The sequence below is a fragment of the Micropterus salmoides genome, unplaced genomic scaffold (assembly GCF_014851395.1).
Source record: "Micropterus salmoides isolate LMB-PRFRI ecotype aquatic unplaced genomic scaffold, ASM1485139v1 Ms_hic_scaffold_2, whole genome shotgun sequence".
Taxonomy (NCBI): Eukaryota; Metazoa; Chordata; class Actinopteri; order Centrarchiformes; family Centrarchidae; genus Micropterus; species Micropterus salmoides.
Window position 1 is genome coordinate 18,687,729 of NW_024041150.1, and position 21,530 is coordinate 18,709,258.

A 21,530-nucleotide genomic window follows, 5' to 3' on the forward strand; every position below is an offset into this window, starting at 1 on the left:
AATTAGGGGTGCATCTAACAATTATTCCCATTATTGAAAAATCTGTAAATTATTTTCTGATTAGATTATTATCAATTAGATTATTAGATTATTATTAATTGTTTAGTCTATAAGATAAATGAATAATGCCTATCACAATTACCTAGACCACAAGGAGGCATCTTCAAAGTGCTTGTTTTTTTTTATACATTCTATGGTTCTCTCCAACTTATAAATAATAATAACATAAAGTAGCAAATCTTCACATTTGAGAAGCTGAAATCAGAGAACATTCAACATTTTTCTACTTTCCATTTGTTTATTTATTGTCTTATATTTGGCTTGAAATAATTATGCATATTTATTTGTTAATTGATTTCCTATTCCCAATCATATTTCACATGATACATTCTCTGTCATTAACACTCTGTAAGTTTACCTTTAACTTTCTCATCACCATAACCATATTTGAATTCAAATCTCAGTAAACCAACAACTACTGCTTTTTTAATAGATAACTGTGCATAAAGTTCAGGTAAATTGTAACAAGGCTATTCATTTTACCTCCTTGTCCATGGCTCTTTTTTTCCTTAACCTACACATCTTTGTTTTTTCTATAAATGTATAAGTTACAGACCTTTCGCACTAACATAATGCCAGGATAAGACCAAAAAAAAGACACCCCAACGTCCCGAAGAGGGGAAGATGTGTCAAACTCCCATGACTGTAAAATGAATTAAAGAATTGATGGAGCCACGCGGGGGCGCTAATTTACACTTTTCCTCTTATCGTCGGTCTGACAGGCCACCGGAAGTGACTTGTCAAGAAAACGGAAAGGACTGCCGGATTTCCAAGCTAAGTAGCCAAGAAATAACAACAGAGCAGTATTGTTTATCTGCATGAACATCTGAAGGAGCTACAGTTAAAGACAGTAAACTCTGTTTATGCCAGGTAAGCTGACACTAAAGTACAAAATACAGCTGTTCCACGTCAGCATCTTAACGCTGAACTGTACGTTTCTTTATGACTTTAGCTTGTTTGCTTGTAAAGCTAATAAGCAGAGGTGGCCAGTTTTAACGTTAGCTATAAGGCTAATCCAGGCAACTGTGAACGTTAACTGTAATTAATCCTGACGTTAGAGGGCAAAGCAAAGTGTAAGATACGTTCTTTTAAAGTAATGTTGGGTACGGCTGTCAGTGTAATTTAGCTCAAGCTAACAATGCAGCAACGTTAAAACTGCTAACCTTAGACTGTCATGACATTCCTTCCTATCGCACTTTCTCCACCCTCTTCTGTCGTAGAGCAGTTTGTGTCCGTTTCTATTGGTGTACATGGTGTATAAATGATTTTATGACAGAATAAAACCAAATCATTTAATACATTTAGCTCCGGACCCTCAACATAACAGTACCAAACGAAGAAATATTAGTTATAGTAAACGTTAGCCGCTGTTTGTCAGCTGACAACGATGATTAAAGAAGCTAATTGTTAACATTTGTTACTTCCTTACAGATTACTTTATCTAACTTGTGAAATACGTGGATACAATGTATCAAAGAAGGGGGGAAACATAAATTCCTCTACCGATTATTAACGTACTTCTCAACTGAGTGTTTTATAAATATAACAACATAAATGTAGGCCAGTAAATTAATTATCTCATCACTATTTATGCGGCTCCATGTAAAGTTTTAAGCAACCATGTGTTTTTTTTTTCCTGTGGGACAACACAACAGCTAGATACTACCCTCCCTTTCTCAGGTTCAGATCAGCTGTGACGTTTTGTGACGCACCACGTAGGATCCCTCCCTGAAATCACAGGCTTGCTCTCTCCTCTCCTCTCTCTGTGGAAAAGAGGAAGGCATGTAAATGTAGGGAAGAAATTGCACTTTAGCCTTATCTTTGTACTGGAGGTGAAACTATCATAGCTTAAAATTATGGCTTTGAACAGGCGACACTCTTATACCCCCCCGGGTGAGTAACACGGACACTCAGTATTGAGTAATATCTCATTTAGTAAATCAGTGTTCATTTTGATTGCTGCAGTTAATCAGCAGAAGTGATTACATTATACTGGCTAAACCTATAAAAAGTAAATGTTTGTGGCACTCACCATATTGTGGATGTAGGATTCATCTTGTTGCATCTTGGGTCCTCATCAGATAAAGTAAGAATAATGTAATTTAGGTAACTGTAGATATCCCGAGGAGAAGATGAAGTTTTTATCCTTGTGTAAGCCATCATCAAGCTTTTGTTCCCATTGATCTTAAGTAGTATTTATTCCAGAGAATTCTGCAAAACTGTCTCTCCCGTTCACTGAAAATAACAAAATCCTGTGTTACAGCTTCTATCATAAGGCTTTTCCATCCAGTTTTCTGCCCTGTGGTTTAAAACCGTGAGGCAGCATGAACTCACATGTCCCTACAGCTCCTAGAAAGGCTTAGACTCTGCCGCGGTTTGTCTTGAATGAGCGTCTTTGTGTGAGCAAGGCAGGGATATGGCTTGTTTACTAGGAGGCCTATTGTGGTCCAGGACATATGACTGGGTGCATGAGTGTGCTCCTGTGCTATGTGGCCTTGAGACCCTCTTGTGATTCATGAGACTGCTCCTAATAGCTGGAGCAGGGAGAATTATTGGGGTGTATTGTTGCACATAAAACAGTGCTGTTTGTTTGGGTCATCTGCAGGTCTGGTGGACAAAATTAAAAATCCTGTGTCATACATACACAAACTAAGCTATGCCTATTTTGAGCAAGATTAAGATTTTTTTTTTTATACCGTTCCCATTGGTAACCAACCTTCCCTTAATTTCCCTTTCCCACATTTCCCCATCTGATTTTTCCCAAATCTTCCAGCTGACCAGCCCACTGATCAGCAAGATGAGCAGCGCAGGAACGGTGGAGAGTAGTAAACCTCCAAAGGTAGGTCGCTTTTGAATACAAACGTGAGATAGGAAGAAATTGGAAAACAACAAACACATTTCTATTAACCAATGTAAACTGACATACAGTCTCTCATCCTCTTGTCTCTGTTCCCTCTCCTCTCCTAGATTGGCTCTGTAGTGGAGGTGATAGGGAAGGGTCAGCGTGGTACTGTCGCCTATATCGGCGCCACCCTCTTTGCCTCTGGGAAATGGGTGGGCGTCATACTGAATGAGCCCAAAGGAAAGAACGATGGCACCGTGCAGGGGAAACGCTACTTCACCTGCGAGGAAAATCACGGGATATTTGTCAGACAGTCCCAGGTGAGCAACATAAATGTGTTGTGAGGGTTGGAAGATGGTGTAGAGCCCTCTATTACTCTGGAGTAGTCACGTCGTTGATCCTAATTTTACTCATTGACTTGAAGGGATGCGGGTGGGTTGAGGCTGTCATGGTGTCTGTAGACACCTTTAAAATGATTAAAGATTTGCACAGTTGCCTGACCTTAGTATGCAGGGACACAGACAGATTAATCATACAAAATATTTCTAATGGAACATGTGCATAAAATGTCTGTTTACTTTCATTAGTATGAAAAGTGTCAGTAGTTTTATAGGATGAAACACTGGAGAATCTTTACTTTTTGTTCTGCATTTATGATTAAAAATTAAATGAACACCTGTTTGTTCCTGCTCCCATCCCTGTTTATCATGTCCATGTTGTCTGATGTTTCTGCGTCACTCTGAACAGATCCAGGTGGTGGATGACGGCTCCAGTGCCACCTCACCAGAAACTCCTGAATCAGGCATTGCAAAGATACTCAGACAAAAAGGTGAGTGTGAACCACAGCTGTGTTTGAAAATCAAACTTTTGAAACACAGTAATTGAAAGTTAATAATAACAGTAGATAATAATTCTTAATTTGTTTCCTCCAGACATTCCTGAGACTCCCAGAACAACCAAGCAGGTATGTAACCTACTTGCATGTCATGTATTTTTGTCCTCTGTCAGTTTAGTAAAGTTGTGTTGCCATGATTTGGCTTCGAAGATGGTCGGATTCGTGTGTGTGTGTGTGTGTGTGTGTGTGTGTGTGTGTGTGTGTGTGTGTGTTATGGATTTAAAAATATGGCTTGTCCTTACATTCACTCTTTTAAAAAGTAAATTATTTACACTTAAAGTTAATGACCTTTGTTCATACTATTAGATTCTCAATTTAAGTTAATACATGCCCTTTCCAGAGATGTTATGTAAGTTTCAATGTGTTACCAGTAAAGCAACTAAATCCATTTCAGAGAGTGGTGGTATGACTATCAACCCCTCTCTGACTTGTCCTTTGCTGTGTTTTCCTGACCAGAGGCACTTTGTTTCAAAATGTTCCCCAAATTGTGAATACTTCCTGTTTTGCCTCTCAGCGTTTGGTTGACTTCTCATATTTTTTTTGTCCAAATACCTTCTGCAGACACCTGTGAATGTTAAGAAGGTAGACAAGTTTAAATTCAACACATTTGCTTTTGCTTTGGTTGTTGTTAATCGCACTAATGTGGCAAAAGTTTCCCTTTTACATGTTGACATTTGCACGGGACATCACTTGTCATAGATAGATGTCATTTTCACTTTATTTTCACTTGGGCTTTCTGTGGCCGCACTCGGTTCTGTACACCAGATGTTGTTTGCTTGCTTTCTGTTATTTACTTTTTCCGTCTGGTGAAGACATCCAGCGTCGACAATTAGAGACCAAAATTATGAGTTTTAAGGTCATCACGATGGTGTCTTTGTCATTCCTCTTGGCCTCACAGTGACGTCTTGCCACTGTTGCATGAGTTCACATCTTATTCCGCTCCAATGGCTTAATACATCAAGAAAAACTATTCTTTAAAATGGTGTTAAATGGTGCATGCAGCCTTCAAAGCTCTGATCAGTGCATATGAACTAACAGCGGGTATGCTTCTTATGTGCTGCTAATATCTTATCCTGCTTCCCCACTGGACGCGTGTGTGTGTGTGTGTGCGTGTGCATGTGTGTGTGCGCGTGCCTGTCCATCCTCTCTCTGCAACTCACCTCCTCCTCTCCTCCAGTCCTCTACCCGCCGCTCTGCCAAGGTGAGCTCGTCTACAGCCGACAGAGGAGGGCAAACGACATCCAAACAGAATGATTTAAAACAGCAGTTCATTTTGAAAAGCTTCAAGGGCACAGCTTCACATGTTTCAAATCTTTTCAAAGGCCATGCATTTTTGTGTAGTACGATAAGAACATACCACTCAAACTGTAGAAGAGACCACAATCAGGATTACATTAGTGTGATAAGTGTAATGTTGAGATTTATAATTATGGTATTGAGTATAACAGACTCTTCAGCAAGCAGTTGCATTGTTTTAATAGTCTTCTGGTAATTTGGGCAGTCATCTGCATGGCATGTTTTGGTTAATTACATTTGAAAGCTTTCACTATAGCAGTAAACTCATAGAAGAACATTTAGGTTGCAGGTGATTTCCACCTGAATAAATAGTTTAAGTGTTTAACAGAATAGAAATAGTCGGTTTAGGTTTTTGTGTGTAAATTACCCTAATTATGCAGTGCTTTCCAAGGCCCCTGGAAATCAATGGAAACTTGCCTTGAAACGATTATTATAATGTAAAAAATTCAGTGAGTATATTTAATAATTTTAAGCTTTGTCTGACGATGGTGATTATGTTTTGTGATGCAAGCACAATGTTTTGTTTTTTCAAACTACTTTTTAAAAGCTGGTTTTTCTACCTCTGCACTTGTCACATACATACACATAATCAAAACAGGGTGGTGGTATAACTGACATGGGAATTATAATGTGTATGAGTAAGAACACAGTATCACAAGGTTTGCATCTATGTTTTACAAATAATTCTCTGAGAGTCCTAACACAGAGTCTCTGTGATCACACTGTGGCAGTGGAGCACTCCAGGTCGTCTCACACCTGCTACCTCCCTCCCCTCCCTCTTGTTACGTCCTCCCGGACGCTCCAGCCTGTTAACGGTACGCTCTGTCATATCGGGGCAGCTCACCTGTTACTTCACAGGGAGTGGAGATTTGTTTCGTCACTGAAAACTGGAGATTTGTTGTCTTTTTGGTGCACAGGTGAAGGGCTCTACCAGATAAATTAAATCAAAGTGGTGTTTGTGGGGACATTCCTTGTGAGGGACACTGGGAGGTGAAATGTATGGTCCTGGAAGACGTAGTCGTCGGGAGGATTATTGTATTTTATCACACGATATGAATCCAGCGGCATGGGATGCTTTTGTTTTGATTATTTGACCGTTTACTGACATTGAAATACTTAACACCACGCTATCGCCCCTCTCTTCCTCTGTTTCATCTCTCATTTTCTTCCTCTCGCTGGTAAACAGGCGTCTCGTGAGAGCCTGTCGTCCGCTCTGTCCGGCGATGTCAGTGAGGCGGGCCTGTCCTCTCACCAGGGTGCTCTGGGGGCTCCTGTTATGCCTCAGCCCAGCGGGTCGCCTGCAGCAATGGCAGCCTCAGTCCCGGCTACTCCAAGCAAGGTGGGTCACTGACAATTAGAAGAGAATTTAAAAGTCAGCCAACTGAAAAAAAAATAGCCCTATAAAGACCTATAATCAAATCGTATTCCGTCTCATATTTTCATGTGGAATCTATTACAGTCACCAGCACAAAATCCAACCATCATAATCGTAATTTTTAATGAGCTTGTCTCATTTAATCCATGTTGTCATTGTTCGACCAGGTGGAACCTGCCATTTCCAAGCAGGTAGAGTTTTCTAATGGCTACGTGCATGCTGACGATCGCTGGCACGAGTTTACTAACAAACTCATAACATCAGAGCACAAAGTGACCCTCAGCACACCTTCACAATTCTTTAATATGGTTTTGTATTGTCCTCACGGTGAATTATATAGTGACGATGCATGGCTTGACTTTCTGAGACACTGAATGAAATATTTAATTCCACCATTGTGTTTGGAGGGAGTGCATTAATTGCTCTTCATTGCTCTGTAATGTTACTGGCAGAGGTTCCTGTTGAAGCGGTGAATCCAGAGGTTAAAGTCAAATAATTGAAGAAATGATTTGAAAATTAATTTGGCAAAATTCACATTTGTCATCTTGTTCTGGGTTTTTGGTGGTTGGACTTCTTTACTGCCATAAAATAAAATTTTGGGACATAAATGAATTTTAGTTAATTCTCTAAGTTTGCTAAAAGCAGCACTGTTGTTTTCTCACTTCTCCCCTCCACCCATCCTTCCTCCTTAGGAGGAGGAATCACTGCGAGCTCAGGTGAAGGACCTAGAGGAGAAGTTGGAAACGCTAAAGATGAAGCGGACCGAGGACAAGGCCAAGTTGAAGGAGCTCGAGAAACACAAGATCCAGCTGGAGCAGCTTCAGGAGTGGAAGAACAAAATGCAGGAGCAGCAGGCTGAGCTGCAGAAACAACTCAAAGAGGCCAAGAAGGTACACCGAGAGATGTATTTGTCTGAATTACAGCATTATCGGAGTATTTACAGTCTATTGTGAAGAAGATGAAATTAATACTGATTTGTAGGATATGAAATGACTGATAAGAATGAAAGAAGCAGCTCCACTGTCATCATATAAGTTTTATTTTGAACCTCCTCATCCCAGGATGCCCGTGAGGCACAGGAGGCCAAGGACCGCTACATGGAAGAGATGGCCGACACGGCAGACGCCATAGAGATGGCCACACTTGACAAGGAGATGGCTGAAGAGCGAGCAGAGTCGCTGCAAGTGGAGGTGGACTCACTGAAAGAGAAGGTTGAGGAGCTCTCCATGGACCTGGAGATCCTCAGACATGAGATTTCAGAGAAAGGTCTGTGCTATACTCACTAATCCACAATGGTCCCCTCATCTCTAATATCTGTGTCTGTCCTTCTTTCTGTCTTCTTGTCATGTCTGTCCTTTATTTACATTTACGTACTGCTTTCCCACGCTGTTGTCTATTCGTTTTCTTCTGCAGGCTCAGATGGAGCTGCCTCAAGTTACCACGTCAAACAGCTGGAGGAGCAGAATGGCAGACTAAAGGAGGCGCTGGTTCGGTCAGTCAAATATCTAAAAAAAACAACCTCTTTTTTAAATTTTATTTTTTTTTTCTTATTCTAGACGAGGCCTAGAATGGGGTTTGGGCAGTTTTAGGTGTGAATGTTTTGGTCTTACCTTTTCCTCCTCAGGATGCGTGACCTGTCTTCTTCAGAGAAGCAGGAGCATGTGAAGCTGCAGAAGCAGATGGAGAAGAAGAACTCTGAGCTGGAAACTCTGAGGACTCAGAAGGAAAAGCTGCAGGACGAGGTCAAGCAGGCGGAGGCCACAATCGATGAACTGAAGGAGCAGGTAAAGTCAGGGCTACAGGAAAATGTGAAAAGTGTGGGAAAACATGAGTCTGTGATGCTGCTTTCTGTTAGAGTAGTGAATATAAATATCATCCCCAGAGAAGATTTGGGCTGAAGTGCTTAGTATGGGCATTTGTTTGCAATATCAGATTTTAACGTGTGTGCGTGCACGCTTGTACCAGGTGGATGCTGCACTGGGCTCAGAGGAGATGGTGGAGACCCTGACAGAGAGGAACCTCGACCTGGAGGAGAAAGTCAGAGAGCTGAGAGAAACAGTCACTGATCTGGTCTGTACAACGACATTAATGATTCCCATCTTCTTGATTAACACCTATGTTTCTGTTTTCTTACTAGAACAAACTTTGTTCATACTATTAGATTCTATTGTAGATAAACTGTCACTGTCATTTACTTAATCATCACCATTATGGTCCTGTAAAAGAAGCAAGGAAATTAGTACAAAGTAATAAAATTAAAGTAAAAAAAAAAAAAAAAAGATATTTAGTAACATCTACATTCTATCAAGCTATTACAACCTCTGACTTTTTCCTGTAACAATAGGAGGCCATCAACGAGATGAATGATGAGCTCCAGGAGAACGCCCGGGAGACAGAAATGGAGCTGAGGGAGCAGTTGGACCTCAGTGTAGCAAAAGTCAGAGAGGCTGACAAAAGGGTGGAGGCTGCCCAGGAGACTGTAGCTGATTACCAGCACACCATCAGCAAATACAGAGAGCTCACTGCCCAGCTACAGGTGGGTGGAGAGGAGGGAGACAGGCATGAGGAAGCACTGGGCCTAAATTCTGTGCTAGTGGATGCCCTGACACACTGTGTTTTGTTTCTGTACATTAGGAGGCCAACAGAGAGCTGATCAGCCAGCAGAATGCAAATGTTGAACAGGTTCAGCAACCTCCTGCTGAACTATTTGACTTCAAGATTAAGTTTGCAGAGACCAAGGCTTATGCCAAGGTAGGAAACCCTCCGTGTGTCATCGTGCCAGGAATGGTGACTGACAGGAGCTTTTACCAGAGTTACAACTTTGTGTTTCCTGTGATCTGTGTATCCAGGCCATTGAGATGGAGCTGAGGAAAATGGAAGTGGCCCAGTCAAACAGACAGGTATCCCTCCTCACCTCCTTCATGCCGGAGTCCTTCCTCCGTCACGGTGGAGATCACGACTGTATTCTGGTCCTTCTGCTCATCCCCAGGCTCATATGCAAGGTATGAAGCTGTGTGTGTGTGTTTGTGCATCTGTGAGAAGTGGACACATGAGTAGAAGCATCTTGAGGAATCCTGATCGCAATAAACTTATTTTTATTATTAACTGTGCTTAGTTTGTTTCTATAATTATTGATTATTTGTATGTGTGTGTCCTTTTACCTGGTAGGCTGAGCTGATCAGTAAACAGGCCCAGGAGAAGTTTGACTTGAATGGGAACTTGGCCCAGGGGACTGCGCTCAGAGGGCCTCTAGGAGAACAGCGCAGCTTTGCCTCAGGACTGGTGTACTCCCTCAACCTGCTGCAGGCCACTCTACATAAATACGAACAGTAAGCACTGCAGCTCCATCACTAATGTGTCAGAAATAAAATCTGGCATTAATATCAGAGGATTTTGAATAATTTTGTCTAGGCTGCTGGCACTAAAAGCTTGTCTATTATTTTCCCTCCTTCCTGCTCTGATCCTAGGGCTCTGAATACCTGCAGCGTTGAAGTTTTTAAGCGCATGGGTACACTCCACTCTGAGATGAGCTTCCATGAGCGCTCTCTGGATTATTTCATCGACCTGCTGCATAAAGATCAGCTCGATGAAACCGTTCAGGTGGAACCTCTGACTAAGGCCATCAAGTATTATCAGGTAACAAGAGAGTGTGTATCTGACTTCTAAACACACAGGCTCAACCACATATATGGATTCACAATATGTATCCTAAAGGAAACGTGTCCAATCTTCCAATGTGCATTTAAAACTGTTGTGTAATGGTTTTAAATGCGTCTCTCAGCCTGAACTAACAACTATGTTTAAGTTTATACATCCTCACATGTGTAAGGGTCATTTTGATTTAATATAATCTTTTCTTAAACAAACTGTCATTTTGTCTTCCAGCAACTGTACAGCGTCCATCTGGCTGATCACACTGAAGACTGCACAGTGCAGCTGGCTGACCACATTAAGGTACTTCAAGCTTTGAGAGCAAATTAATGTATTAATGAATTAAAACACATACTTTTTAAAAAAAATGTTTAAGAAGAAAAACACATTATCCCTAACGTATTATGAGGAATTATAGCAAGCGAAGTAAAACGTAAATGAGAAAATAGCAATAGGGTTTTCTGACTTTACTTACCCCATCCTCTCGTCTCCAGTTTACCCAGAGTGCCCTGGACTGCATGGGAGTGGAGGTAGCTCGTCTGCGGGCTTTCCTGGCAGCAGGTCAGGAGAGCTCTGGCTTCGCTGTCCTTCTGAAGGACCTGGACACTTCCTGCTCTGATATCAAACAGTTCTGTAAGAAGATCCGCCGCCGCATGCCTGGAACAGACGTAGTTGGAGTACCTGCTGCTCTCAACTTCGATCCACAGGTATGGGAAACAGAAACAAACATTACACGTAGTACGAAGTAGATTCTTACTCACTCACACACACAGACAGTAAACAGGTGTATGAAACAGAGCAACTTGGAAACGTTCTTTTTGTCTTAACATACCATTAATGTGTCTCCATTTATTGACCCACTAAGGCACACACAAAAATGATTGATCTATAGTTCACATTTGAGTGACATGTTGTGTCTCATCTGGGAGGTGTCCGAGACGCTGACGGAGTGCAGGCGCCAGCAGACCCGTGTGGTGGCTGTGCTGCAGGAGGTGGCTGCCGCTGGAGCTCAGATGGTCGCTCCGATGGCAGAACAGGAGGGCCTCAACGCCCTTAAACTGGAGGATATCGCCTGCAAGGCTGTGGAGCAGGTAGTTTAACTGTGAATAATCATGTACCATTTGCACACTGTAAACATTGTTTCAGGTCTTTTTGTTTTGTTTATATTGTATATCCATAGTCACAGATGCTCTACGAGACCAAATATTACTTGTATATACTACTTGTAATTTGGATATTTGGAATATTCTATCAAACATTCAATTACATTAAAGTTGTAGGAAGTATACTGGACTAAAGAAGATATCATGTAAGCATCTCCAAATGCTGTCTGTTTTATGTTATGTTTTAAACACTGTGTCCTGTGTTGTAGGTTTTTGGTTTTAAGTTGCAGCTGTTTCATTGTATTATCTAAACCTACACTCTTTTCTCCAAGATGTATGGCTCTCATGGCCTGAATGGCCCGGAGTGTCTGCGTCAGTCCTGCAGCTCCGTCATCATTACCATGAACAAGATGGCCACGGCCATGCAGGAAGGAGAGTATGACGCTGACAAACCGCAGGGCAAGGTATTTGTATGCCTTAACCTTTCACATTGAAATCACACATTGAAATCTGAGCAAATTTCTGCTGTTTGTCACTTCTTCCCCGTTGTAATTGTTACGATTTGATCATGTTCCCCCACGTCCTCAGACTCCTCCAGTGGAGATAAGAGCATCCACAGTCAGGGCAGAGATGACTGACGCCGAGGGTCTAGGAGTTAAACTAGAAGACAGAGAAACGGTCATCAAGGAGCTCAAGAAGTCCCTGAAGATCAAGGTGACGCACTCAAGCAGACACCTCCAACAATTGTCACTCAACCTTTCTCTGCGCAGTGAATTGTTTTGCATCGGCCTGCCACTTTAAAACGATGAATAAGAACAGGAATGCTAAACTGACCGATGTAATTAATGTACCTGTAACCCGTCTTTCCCAGGGCGAGGAGCTGAGTGAGGCCAACGTCCGTCTGAGCCTGCTGGAGAAGAAACTGGACACCTCGACCAAAGACGCAGACGAACGGGTGGAGAAGATTCAGACCAAACTGGACGAGAACCTCGCCCTGCTGAAGAAGAAAGAAAAGTAAGAACGAAAAAGAAGCAAACTGAATAAATGAATACAATCAATCATCGTAGGCAGTTTTCACATCCTTGTCTTGTTTTATCTTTCTCTGATCTGCCCTTCTTCTTTCTTGTGCTTCTTATTTCCCCGCTTGCCCACCTTCCTCTCGCCTCATCTTCAGGGAGTTTGAGGAGACGATGGATGCTCTGCAGGCTGATATCGACCAGCTGGAGGCGGAGAAGGCAGAGCTGAAACAACGCATTACTAGCCAATCGAAGATGACCATCGAAGGCCTGAGAGGCCCACCTGCTACCGGAATTGCCTCCATTGTTCAGGGATCTGCAGGAGGTGAACTACTGTGTGGCCACGGTCACTTGTTGGGAGCAGATCGAAATGTTGTCATTAATGTTTGATAAAAATGTGTACTACCAATCACATTTTGGAATAGTCTCCAAACTTTGGGAAAGCACAGGTTGTCACCTTGATTGAATGTCTGTCACCGTTCACTCTCCAGCTGGTCTGCCTCCGTCCATGACAGGACCGGTACAGGTGGTGGACTCCCCTCTCCTCAGGCAGCAGGTTGAAGCCCAGAGATTGGGCATTAAACACCTCAAGAATGAAAACAACAGACTCAAGGTACACTGGTGTTGGTATATTGTGGCACTATGCTAGCTGTCTGCGTCCTGGTAATATTGACCTAGAGTGTATTTAACCCACAGGCGGAGAAGATTCGGACCCAGCTTGCCTCTCTGCCTCCACTCTGCCCTCCCAAACTACCACAAGTGTCCAAAGAAAGCTCCATGCCACCAGATGGACTTAACACAGGCATCTACCGCAGGACTGACCAACTGCTGTCTACCCTGCTCAAGCTGAGCGCAGAGGTTAAAGTGGTGGACGTCACCGGGAAGACAGCAGGTGTGTGTCTCAGTTTCTAGACTGCTGTGTGTTCATTGCTGTTCTCAGCTGAGTGAACTGGTTCATTTTCTGTCTTTTCCTCTCATGTGTTTCTTCCAGTTAGTGCCAGTGCCCAGCTGCTGGAGCAGACGGCTCGACTGCAGAACCTCAGTAATGCTCTGGACAAACTCAAGGTGACAGTTTCAGAATCATATCTATTCTCCTTAACATGTGAATAAGCTTTGACATTAGGGCACTTTTCTGTTTCAGGGAGAAGTAGCTGAACATGTAGTCTCACATCAGCCTGGAGCCAAGGCTTCTTCTGACTTTGCCACCTTCCCATGCTCCTCCTTTGTTAAGGTAAGACCATAAAGTCCACGGACACACCATCAGTTTCGAGGCTTAACACAGTTTTATCTTTTCTTGTCAGAGGATTTCTTGTTTAGGACATAGCACATTTACCCGTGTTCATGTTTGTGTTGTTTCCCAGGCCAAGGAAGAGAAGCAGGGAGGAACAGTGTTTGTAGGTCGTGTTGCCATTCCATGCACCCGGGGACAGGAACAAGTCCACCACCTCGTCCTATCACAGCAGCAGCTGCAGCAAGTGCACCGTCTCCTCATGGTCTAAGACAGCATGCTATTGGCCCTCTCATTCCAGAGTCCACTTCAATATTCTGCTTTATTTATCCCTTTTGCTTTTCACTACTCTCAGGAAATTGTATCCAATATTTGCAAAGTTAGGATTATAGCACTAATAAATCCAAGCCACAGCAGTGGCTTTATATTGATGTAAGACTGATTGGTGTTTGAACATTTTGAATGAAATCCAAATGGATTTGACTTCTGAATGTCACAGTATGAAGGTGTCATGTTTTCATCAGAAACAGTTTGAATGCACATTTTACCAGCTTTTTGTGTAAAAGGGGAAAGCTAACAACCAGTCATTTTTACTCTACTACGTAGTGATAGTTTTTTTTTTTTTCTTTTCCCCACTTTGTATCTTTTGTATTTGTAGTCATTCAGACAATAAAGACGAGCAATTCACTGTAGAGCAAGAAACGGCTCTTTATTAATGTGTAAATTGTGATTAATGAAGTGTTTTGCTTGGATTTTATCTGTTGACAAATGAGCTGCTCCAAAGGTTAGTGTTATATGGGGCTCCACAGCCAGTTGATAAGTGTACAGTGCATTGGGAAAGTATTCACAGTGCTGTACTTTTGTTACAGCCTTGGATGGATGATTCATTATTTTCCTCAAAATTCTACAAACAATACCCCATAAAAGAAAGTTTGAAATCTTTGCATATTAAAAATGAACAAAGCACATGTACGTAAGTATTCACAGCCTTTGCCATGACACTCAATTTTGAGCTCATGTGCATGTTGTGCGATGTTTCCTACTGATCATCCTTTAGATGTTTCTACAGCTTGGAGTGCACCAGTTGACTGGACATGATTTGGAGAGACACACGTCTGTCTGTATAATGTCCGACAGTGCATGTCAGAGCACAAACTATGAAGTCCAAGGAATTATCTGTAGACCTCCGAGACAGGATTGTTTCAAGGCACAAATCTGGGGAAGGGTACAGAAACATTTCTGCAGCATTGAATTGCTTAATGAGCACAGCGGCCTCCATCTGTAAATGGTTGAGGTTCGGAACCACCAAGACTCTTCCTAGAGCTGGCTGCCTGGCCAAACTGAGCGACTGGGGGTGAAGAGCCTTAGTCAGGGAGGTGGCCATGAACCAAATGGTCACTCTGACAGAGCTCCAGCATGTCTCTGTGGAGAGAACCTTTCAGTGTACCACCATCTCTGCAGCACTCCACCCACCAGGCCTGTATGGTAGAGTGGCCAGACAGAAGCCACTCCTCAGTAACAGGCACGTGACAGCCCACCTGTACTTTGCCAAAAGGCACCTGAAGGGTTCTCAAAAATTGAACTCTTTAGCCTGAATGGCTGGAGGAAACCAGGCACCGCTCATCACTTGGCCAATACCATCCATACAGTGAAGCGTGGTGGTGGCAGCATCATGCTGTAGGGATGTTTTTCAGCAGCAGGAACTGGGAGATTGAGTCAGGATTGAGGGAAAGATGAATGCAGCAATGTACAGAGATGTCCTTGATGAAAACCTGCTCTGGACCTCAGGACTGGGGCAAAGATTGGTCTTCCAACAGGACAATGACCCTAAGCCCACAGCCAAGATAACAAAGGAGCAGCTACAGGACAACTCTGAATGTTCTTGAGACCCAGACTGAACATCTCTGGAGCCATCTGAAAATGGCTGTGCCCTGACGCTCCCCATCAGACCTGATGGAGCTTGAGAAGTCCTGCAAAGAAGAAAGGGGGGAAACTGCCCAAAAATAGGTGTGCTAAGCTTTTTATGTAGCATCGTACTCAAAGACCTGTAATTGGTGCCAAAGGTTATTCAACAAAATAGTGAGCAAAGGCTGTGAATTCTCATGTACATGTGCTTTTTTATTTTTTATACATTTGTGAAGATTTCAAAACAAACTTCTTTCAGGTTATCATTATGGGGTATTGTTTGTAGAATTGATGAAAGTGAATTTCATCCATTTTGGAATAAGGCTGTAACAAAATGTGAAAAAAAGTGAGCGAGAGGAGGTGCTGCACCGCTCTGCAATCAGTTATTTAAATATGTAGTGAGGAAATAAAAATTTGCTTATACTTACCAGATGCAGTGTATAATCATGCTAAAGTGATCCTTCAATCTGTTACAGACTCCATTTTATTTAATTTAAGTTTTTCCCCTCCAACATCAGTAATTTGAGCTTGGTAAAGCTACGTTAGGAACAATGCCTCTGAAGATGCAGAGCCAAAGCAGGTATTAGACAATCTGGTTCAGTGGATGTTCAATGTTTCTGGCTTACGCAAACTGATCCACAGTCTCTACCACTTTCTATGGTTACATATCTCATGTGGAAATAAGTGACTACAATGAGCTGTGTGGGACATGACATCAGAAGGGCCATTCATTTAGAAGATTCAAGTCTTCTTAAATCTTATCAACTTTATTAGAACATAGCACCTGACATTTGATGTGCAGAATTAAAAAGAGTTTGAAATGAAATAATTAAAATCTAACTCAAATTTAAATTTCTAAACAAGTAAGAGTACAATAACAAGAAAAGGCACCAGTGTGTGTCGGAGGACATTCACTGAATTAAATAAAATCTGAGCGTGAACTAAGCAGTTTGGGGAGTAATGCTACCTCCTGGTTACAAGCCTGTTGTATAGTGAAGTGTTAGAACACACAGGAATCTGAAAACAACAATGTACTGCAGATATGGCAAGAGACTGGAGTACTTTACACCAAGTGGAATATGAACTGGTCTGGCTGCTACTGCCTCAGTAGTAGTGGCCATAAGGGGGGTACTGATTGGGTCTGTGATGCATGTATGGAGCATAGTGGTGTCTGTTGTGCCGGTTCCTCATGACGTACTGATGATGGTGCTCGTAGGGCTGAAAGTGGTGGGGAGGCCTGTAGTGGAAAGCTACAGAACAAACAGAGCGTGTTAGTAGACATGTCAGCTTCAATAACTGAATCAGAAGACGCGGACACCTTGATCTAAAAAACACATTTACACTGCAGAGTGAAATTCGACTTGTTGGTAATGCTGACATAAATGTGTCCGCGTGACCAAACAGATTGGAGATGATGCATTTTCATTCAACCACACCAGCGTCGTCACACCTACCATCTCTGGCCTGTCCATGTTTATGCTGACGTCTGTGGACCGGTAGGCGATTTCTCCGTGGCTGCACGTTGTTCTCCTCAAAGTTTAAGTAGCCAGAAGGGAGGGAATCGCTGAAGAACTCCTCCTTGTAGCCGTTGTAATTTGCCTTTGATGGGTGGTGCTCTGTGAAAGGGAGACCAGAGAAGGAGGGGAGGGAGGATAGGATGGCAGAAAAGAGAAAACTCTCCAGTAAAAACACAAGTCTGTGTGACTGCTGTGTTGCCCGTCTTTTGAAATGGTTTTAGATAGCTAAAAAATGTTTTGCAATCATCGTAAGTGAGCTGGAATATTAAATGTGACTTTTGTTTAGCTGGATTCAAAATGACAAAAATCCCCTATGACACAAAACTGGCCCAAAACATATTGAAGTAACCTTTTCAAGTATTCTAAGCAAAACCTCTTTAAAAATTTCATACAACTACTGCTGTCTGTCAGCGTCTAGTCAGTGCCGCAAGTTAGCCAGAGTGTGACAAACCAAAAGGCGGAATTGTAGTCTGTCAACTAGGAGTTGTATTATTACCAGTATTAGGGCCACTGTTAGAACAAAATAGTAATCTCAGATTTCGAGAATTAAGTCCTAAAATAACAGGTTGCTTGGAGTCACATGTGCATGATTCATGTTTCCTGGCAGTCTCTAGTTAGAAGTTTGGACTGCACTGTAGAGTCTTTGACCGTTAGCTCTGTGTTGATGCAGTCTTTGCGCCCCCTTGCTTAGAGACACCTTTGCTCTGTTTGGGACGGTCTCACTGCTCCAGGATGATTCCCTCTGAAGCGACTGAGCTGGCCTTTATCGGAGGTGCTGAAGTTAACATTTGTGTAGGTCTGTGGTGAGATTTATGCCAGTTTTTCCACCTCCGATGAAGAGCAACACACTGGTCATCCAGTACAGTCAAGACGGTCTGATGGTCCATATGAGCAACACAATAACAGTCTAATGCACAGCAGAGTAGGCCTATAGGGCAGGTAGATTATAAAAAAAAAAAAAATTGAATTACTTTTTTCTAGACATGTCAGTAAAAACATAAGCGGGATAGATTTTTAATATGCATAAGTTTTAAACATGAGCAGAAAACCTGCTCAAACACAGGAGCTATTAAAGTCCATTAATTTATCATTGATGTGAAAAGGTGCCACATCAGTGTTTACCTTACATCGATTTATTCTCCCCCTCTCTCCCTCTCCCCTCTCTCTCCCTCCTCCCTCCCTCCCCTCTCCCTCCCTCTCCCCCTCTCTCTCCCTCCCTCCCCCTCTCCCTCTCCCTCCCCTCTCAGTGCTTTATTCTTACCAAAGGCTATCATTTATTTTACCCATATTTGCTTCCCCTTTGTTAATCCATCAATAGAAAGAATCCTAATAAACATTACTGGATGTCTTACCTGCAGGTTTAGTAGCCTTTCCATGGGCTGGCTGCTTATTAGTAACCTCAGTATGCTCTAAAAAACAAACAAAATAATATGAACTCACTCAAGTCAACCCAATTTTATCTCTCACTCAGTCTTTCAGTGGGATTATATATTTGAGCAGCCAGACTCCTCACCAACTGCAGTCAGTGGGCAGGACATGACGACACCCCAGGCCTGTGAAGTGTGCTGTAACAGCAGAGAGGTTATCCTGCGGTGGGCAATGGCGTTCCAGTGGACTCCGTCAGTGGTACGATGGTGCAGGGAGAAGCGGAACTGGAAGTGGAGGTCCAACACATCCATCCCGTAGGCGTCGGCCAGAGTCCCGCTGTAGAAGTTGGCTTCAATTACATCGTGGCGCAGCTGTGGAGCCTTATGCTCAATCTGAGGTGAAGGAGGGAGAGAGGACCGAGCGTTAAGGCTGGTGGAGCAGAGAAATAAGCCTCGTTCCCTCCATAAGTGTGGGGGGGGGGATCTGAATGTAATGAAAATATAACCAAATCGCTTTTACACATTACTGTGGTCATTAGAAGCTTCAGTTCAAAAGATGCAACTCACTTTGTAAGTAATTAGTTTGACTAGACAGGCACTTGTTCAAATCCCACCCCTGCTGTCTTTATACTGTGATCATATTAACTATTTCTATAGTGATCCCAGTTTAACAACGATGTTGGCATATATAATTATTTTTAAGAGTTTTCCTAATGAACGGATTAAAAATTTTGGTCTGTTGAATCTCTGATGTTACAAAGTCTGGTGAAGACCGTTTGCCCACCTGTTGTGTTTTTAGCTTCTTACAAGCTGTGCTGCTGACAGTTGGCTCTAAGGACGGTGACACAGCTACTGAGGCTGATGTAGATGTACGCCTCAGTAGTGGTTACACACATGTCTCACGTCTAATGTGGGAGTTCACATTAGACGTGAGACATGTGTGTAACCATTCATCAATCAATGACAGATTGACCCAACAAGACTATGTCTAGTTATGACGTAGATGGCTGGCGGCGACGTACCTCAGGTACTAGGAAACCACCTCTGAGCCTCTCTCCTAAGGGCATGGTGAGGTTCCATACGACCAGCGTTTCCTCAAGCACAATCCCCCTCAGCTCATCAAAGAACTTATGTAGGTTCTCCTTGTAATCATCAATCCATTTGGAATAGTATCTACAAAGCCCAACAAGATAGATTCAGTGTCACCTTACACCACGTAACAGGTAAGGTAGACAGCTTCAGGTGCTTAAGTGTGGTTCAGGCAAACTTGATACATTCAAGCTGAGCAGTGCTTTGTCCTCTGCCACTGCTGTCCCACATGCACAACATGAAGGACCAAATCTTAACACTTAAATGTGGGCGTGACTTAGTGATCTGTGAAAAGCAAAGCTGGTTGAAGCAGTATACCAGCTATGTGGTTATAAACATCTGTTCACTTTCACCCACGTGGTTAGATCAAGAGGTAGGGAATGAGAGAGAAACTACAAAATTATCTCTCAACCAAACCCTTTTGGATCATCTCCAAATGCAGGGCGAGTCTTCAAAAATAATGTCTTACAGGAAACAGATCAGCTAGGTAGTTGGTACTACTAGTACCATTAATTGTTACTCAACCTACCCACCTTGAAATGTCCCAAACGCAGGAGTTGATAATGATCACATCAGGTTTCAAGCCGTGGCGGAAGTCTTCCAGAATGCTCTGCATGTAGCGGGAGTAGATGCGCGTCACAAAGTAGAAGCGGACCAGGTGGTGATCAGATTGAAACTGCCGAACCTCCCGATACTCCGTGCCATTGTTCATTTGACTTAGACAACCCCCTTCCACCAGGCAGTCCTGTTCAAAGCTCATTTCACCCTGAAGGAGAAAGATAGGAGTATGAGGAAAACAGGAGCACAAGGGGGAGAGAGACAAAAGATACCCGCTTTAAAAAACAAGATGAACGGTTCCAAGTTCAAGTGGAGCAACGTTGCGAGATCAAAGCTTATAATAACACTGAAAAATATTCCTCATGAATGTGGGATTCCTCCCCGTTTCCATCTCCTGTTTATCAGTATGCAAACAGGGTTAATATTGGCCTTCTAAAGATCACTTACCTTGCTCTTGAGTTGTCTTGAAGTGAGATATTTCTCCTTCTGCAGCAGCTGAACAAGGTCCTTATACACAGACCGCTGAACTGAGGATGAAATACAGGGAGCATTAGAGGTGGAAGTTGAAAAACCCAAAGTGACCCGTGGTCACAGCCCAGAGATCCAATTCAGTGGGCTTGCATGCTTCTCCCGACTGTTTTGAAACATACTTGTTCTCTATCAAAGATTATTAGAAAACGGGAGGGTGAATTTAAGGGACTACTCACTGGAGTCTCCCAGCACTACAATGAACTTGTTATGGAGCAGCTGGCTGGCCTGCTGGTGGCTCACACACTTCATTATCTCCTTCTGTTAATTAGAAAGAAACATTTGTTGTTTAACAGCTAAACAGGTGAGAGGGCCATTTAATGTTACATGGCTGACATCACCTGGGCTAACAGCCTGGAGGAATAATCATTCGGTTAAATTACAGAAAGCCACAACTGGACAGGTAACGTTTCTTAATTAGCACTGGTATAAAGCGTTAACGTTACTAATAAACTAGCCTTAGGCTTAAACTAACAGACGTTCACAGATAACTTACTTACCATTATTGCATGTAAGGGCAGATTTTAATAGATTTAAAAGTTGAAGCGAACTACTAACGCTAACGTTAGGCGTTTAAAAATTATCTCGCAGTTGCCACCTTCAGTTTGTCTTTTATCTAACAGCTAACGGTGTCCAACGAACTTTACTGAAAAGTGAATCATCACAACCCGGTTTTAGTTTTAGTTCCAGGACCAAAACCAACCTCTCCAGGTTTAAAGTTGTTTCACATCTCCTACAAGCTAAAAGTTTATGGCAGATGTAATTTTTTTTTTCTACTTTAAAAATCAAAGTTTTAACGTATTATTCTACTCGACTAACGAGACAGACAGTTAACGCAACGGTGCCACAGGTGCCTCCAATTTGATGACGCTTTTAAAGACTGTCGGAAATATCAAATCTTTCTTGGGCACATTCAACAACTGTCTCGCGAGGTCCTTCACCTGTGGTTTGAAATTGACTTTGCCTAGTCTGTGTTTAGTAATAATCAAATTATAAATTCATACATTTCATACACAAACAAACAATATTAAAATTGATGGTAACCTTTTTCTTAAAATTGTACTTTGAAAAGTTCTAACTGTAAAAAACGTAATAAAATA

The 21,530-nt window shown here is 42.5% G+C and overlaps 2 protein-coding genes across 7 annotated transcripts; one reads left to right on the plus strand and one right to left on the minus strand.

Moving 5' to 3' along the window:
• The first annotated feature begins 782 nt into the window (after positions 1–782).
• On the plus strand, positions 783–14,164 carry LOC119911582 (dynactin subunit 1-like). 6 transcript variants are annotated; one of them, XM_038730484.1, is made up of 32 exons: positions 783–930; positions 2,834–2,899; positions 3,028–3,222; positions 3,650–3,731; positions 3,835–3,866; positions 4,359–4,379; positions 4,975–4,998; positions 5,825–5,908; positions 6,280–6,432; positions 6,636–6,659; positions 7,161–7,358; positions 7,530–7,734; positions 7,882–7,960; positions 8,093–8,252; positions 8,434–8,538; positions 8,813–9,004; positions 9,103–9,219; positions 9,318–9,470; positions 9,637–9,797; positions 9,936–10,104; positions 10,354–10,422; positions 10,614–10,826; positions 11,049–11,210; positions 11,555–11,686; positions 11,811–11,936; positions 12,094–12,236; positions 12,397–12,563; positions 12,730–12,851; positions 12,935–13,130; positions 13,230–13,303; positions 13,380–13,469; positions 13,600–14,164. In XM_038730484.1, the coding sequence occupies exons 2-32, from the start codon at positions 2,858–2,860 to the stop codon at positions 13,735–13,737; spliced, it is 3,828 nt and encodes a 1,275-aa protein (XP_038586412.1). In that variant the 5' UTR covers positions 783–930; positions 2,834–2,857; the 3' UTR covers positions 13,738–14,164. The 6 variants fall into 6 exon arrangements, with proteins under 6 accessions (XP_038586412.1, XP_038586414.1, XP_038586413.1 ...); XM_038730486.1 differs by lacking the exon at positions 6,636–6,659; XM_038730485.1 differs by lacking the exon at positions 4,975–4,998.
• Positions 14,165–15,837: 1,673 nt separating this feature from the next.
• On the minus strand, positions 15,838–21,261 carry LOC119911584 (PC-esterase domain-containing protein 1A-like). Its single transcript, XM_038730494.1, has 9 exons — positions 20,931–21,261; positions 20,610–20,691; positions 20,350–20,429; positions 19,878–20,110; positions 19,278–19,428; positions 18,402–18,648; positions 18,241–18,297; positions 16,826–16,987; positions 15,838–16,621 (listed from the first exon to the last, which is right to left on the minus strand). The coding sequence occupies exons 1-9, from the start codon at positions 20,931–20,933 to the stop codon at positions 16,476–16,478; spliced, it is 1,161 nt and encodes a 386-aa protein (XP_038586422.1). The 5' UTR covers positions 20,934–21,261; the 3' UTR covers positions 15,838–16,475.
• Between the last annotated feature and the right edge of the window lie 269 nt (positions 21,262–21,530).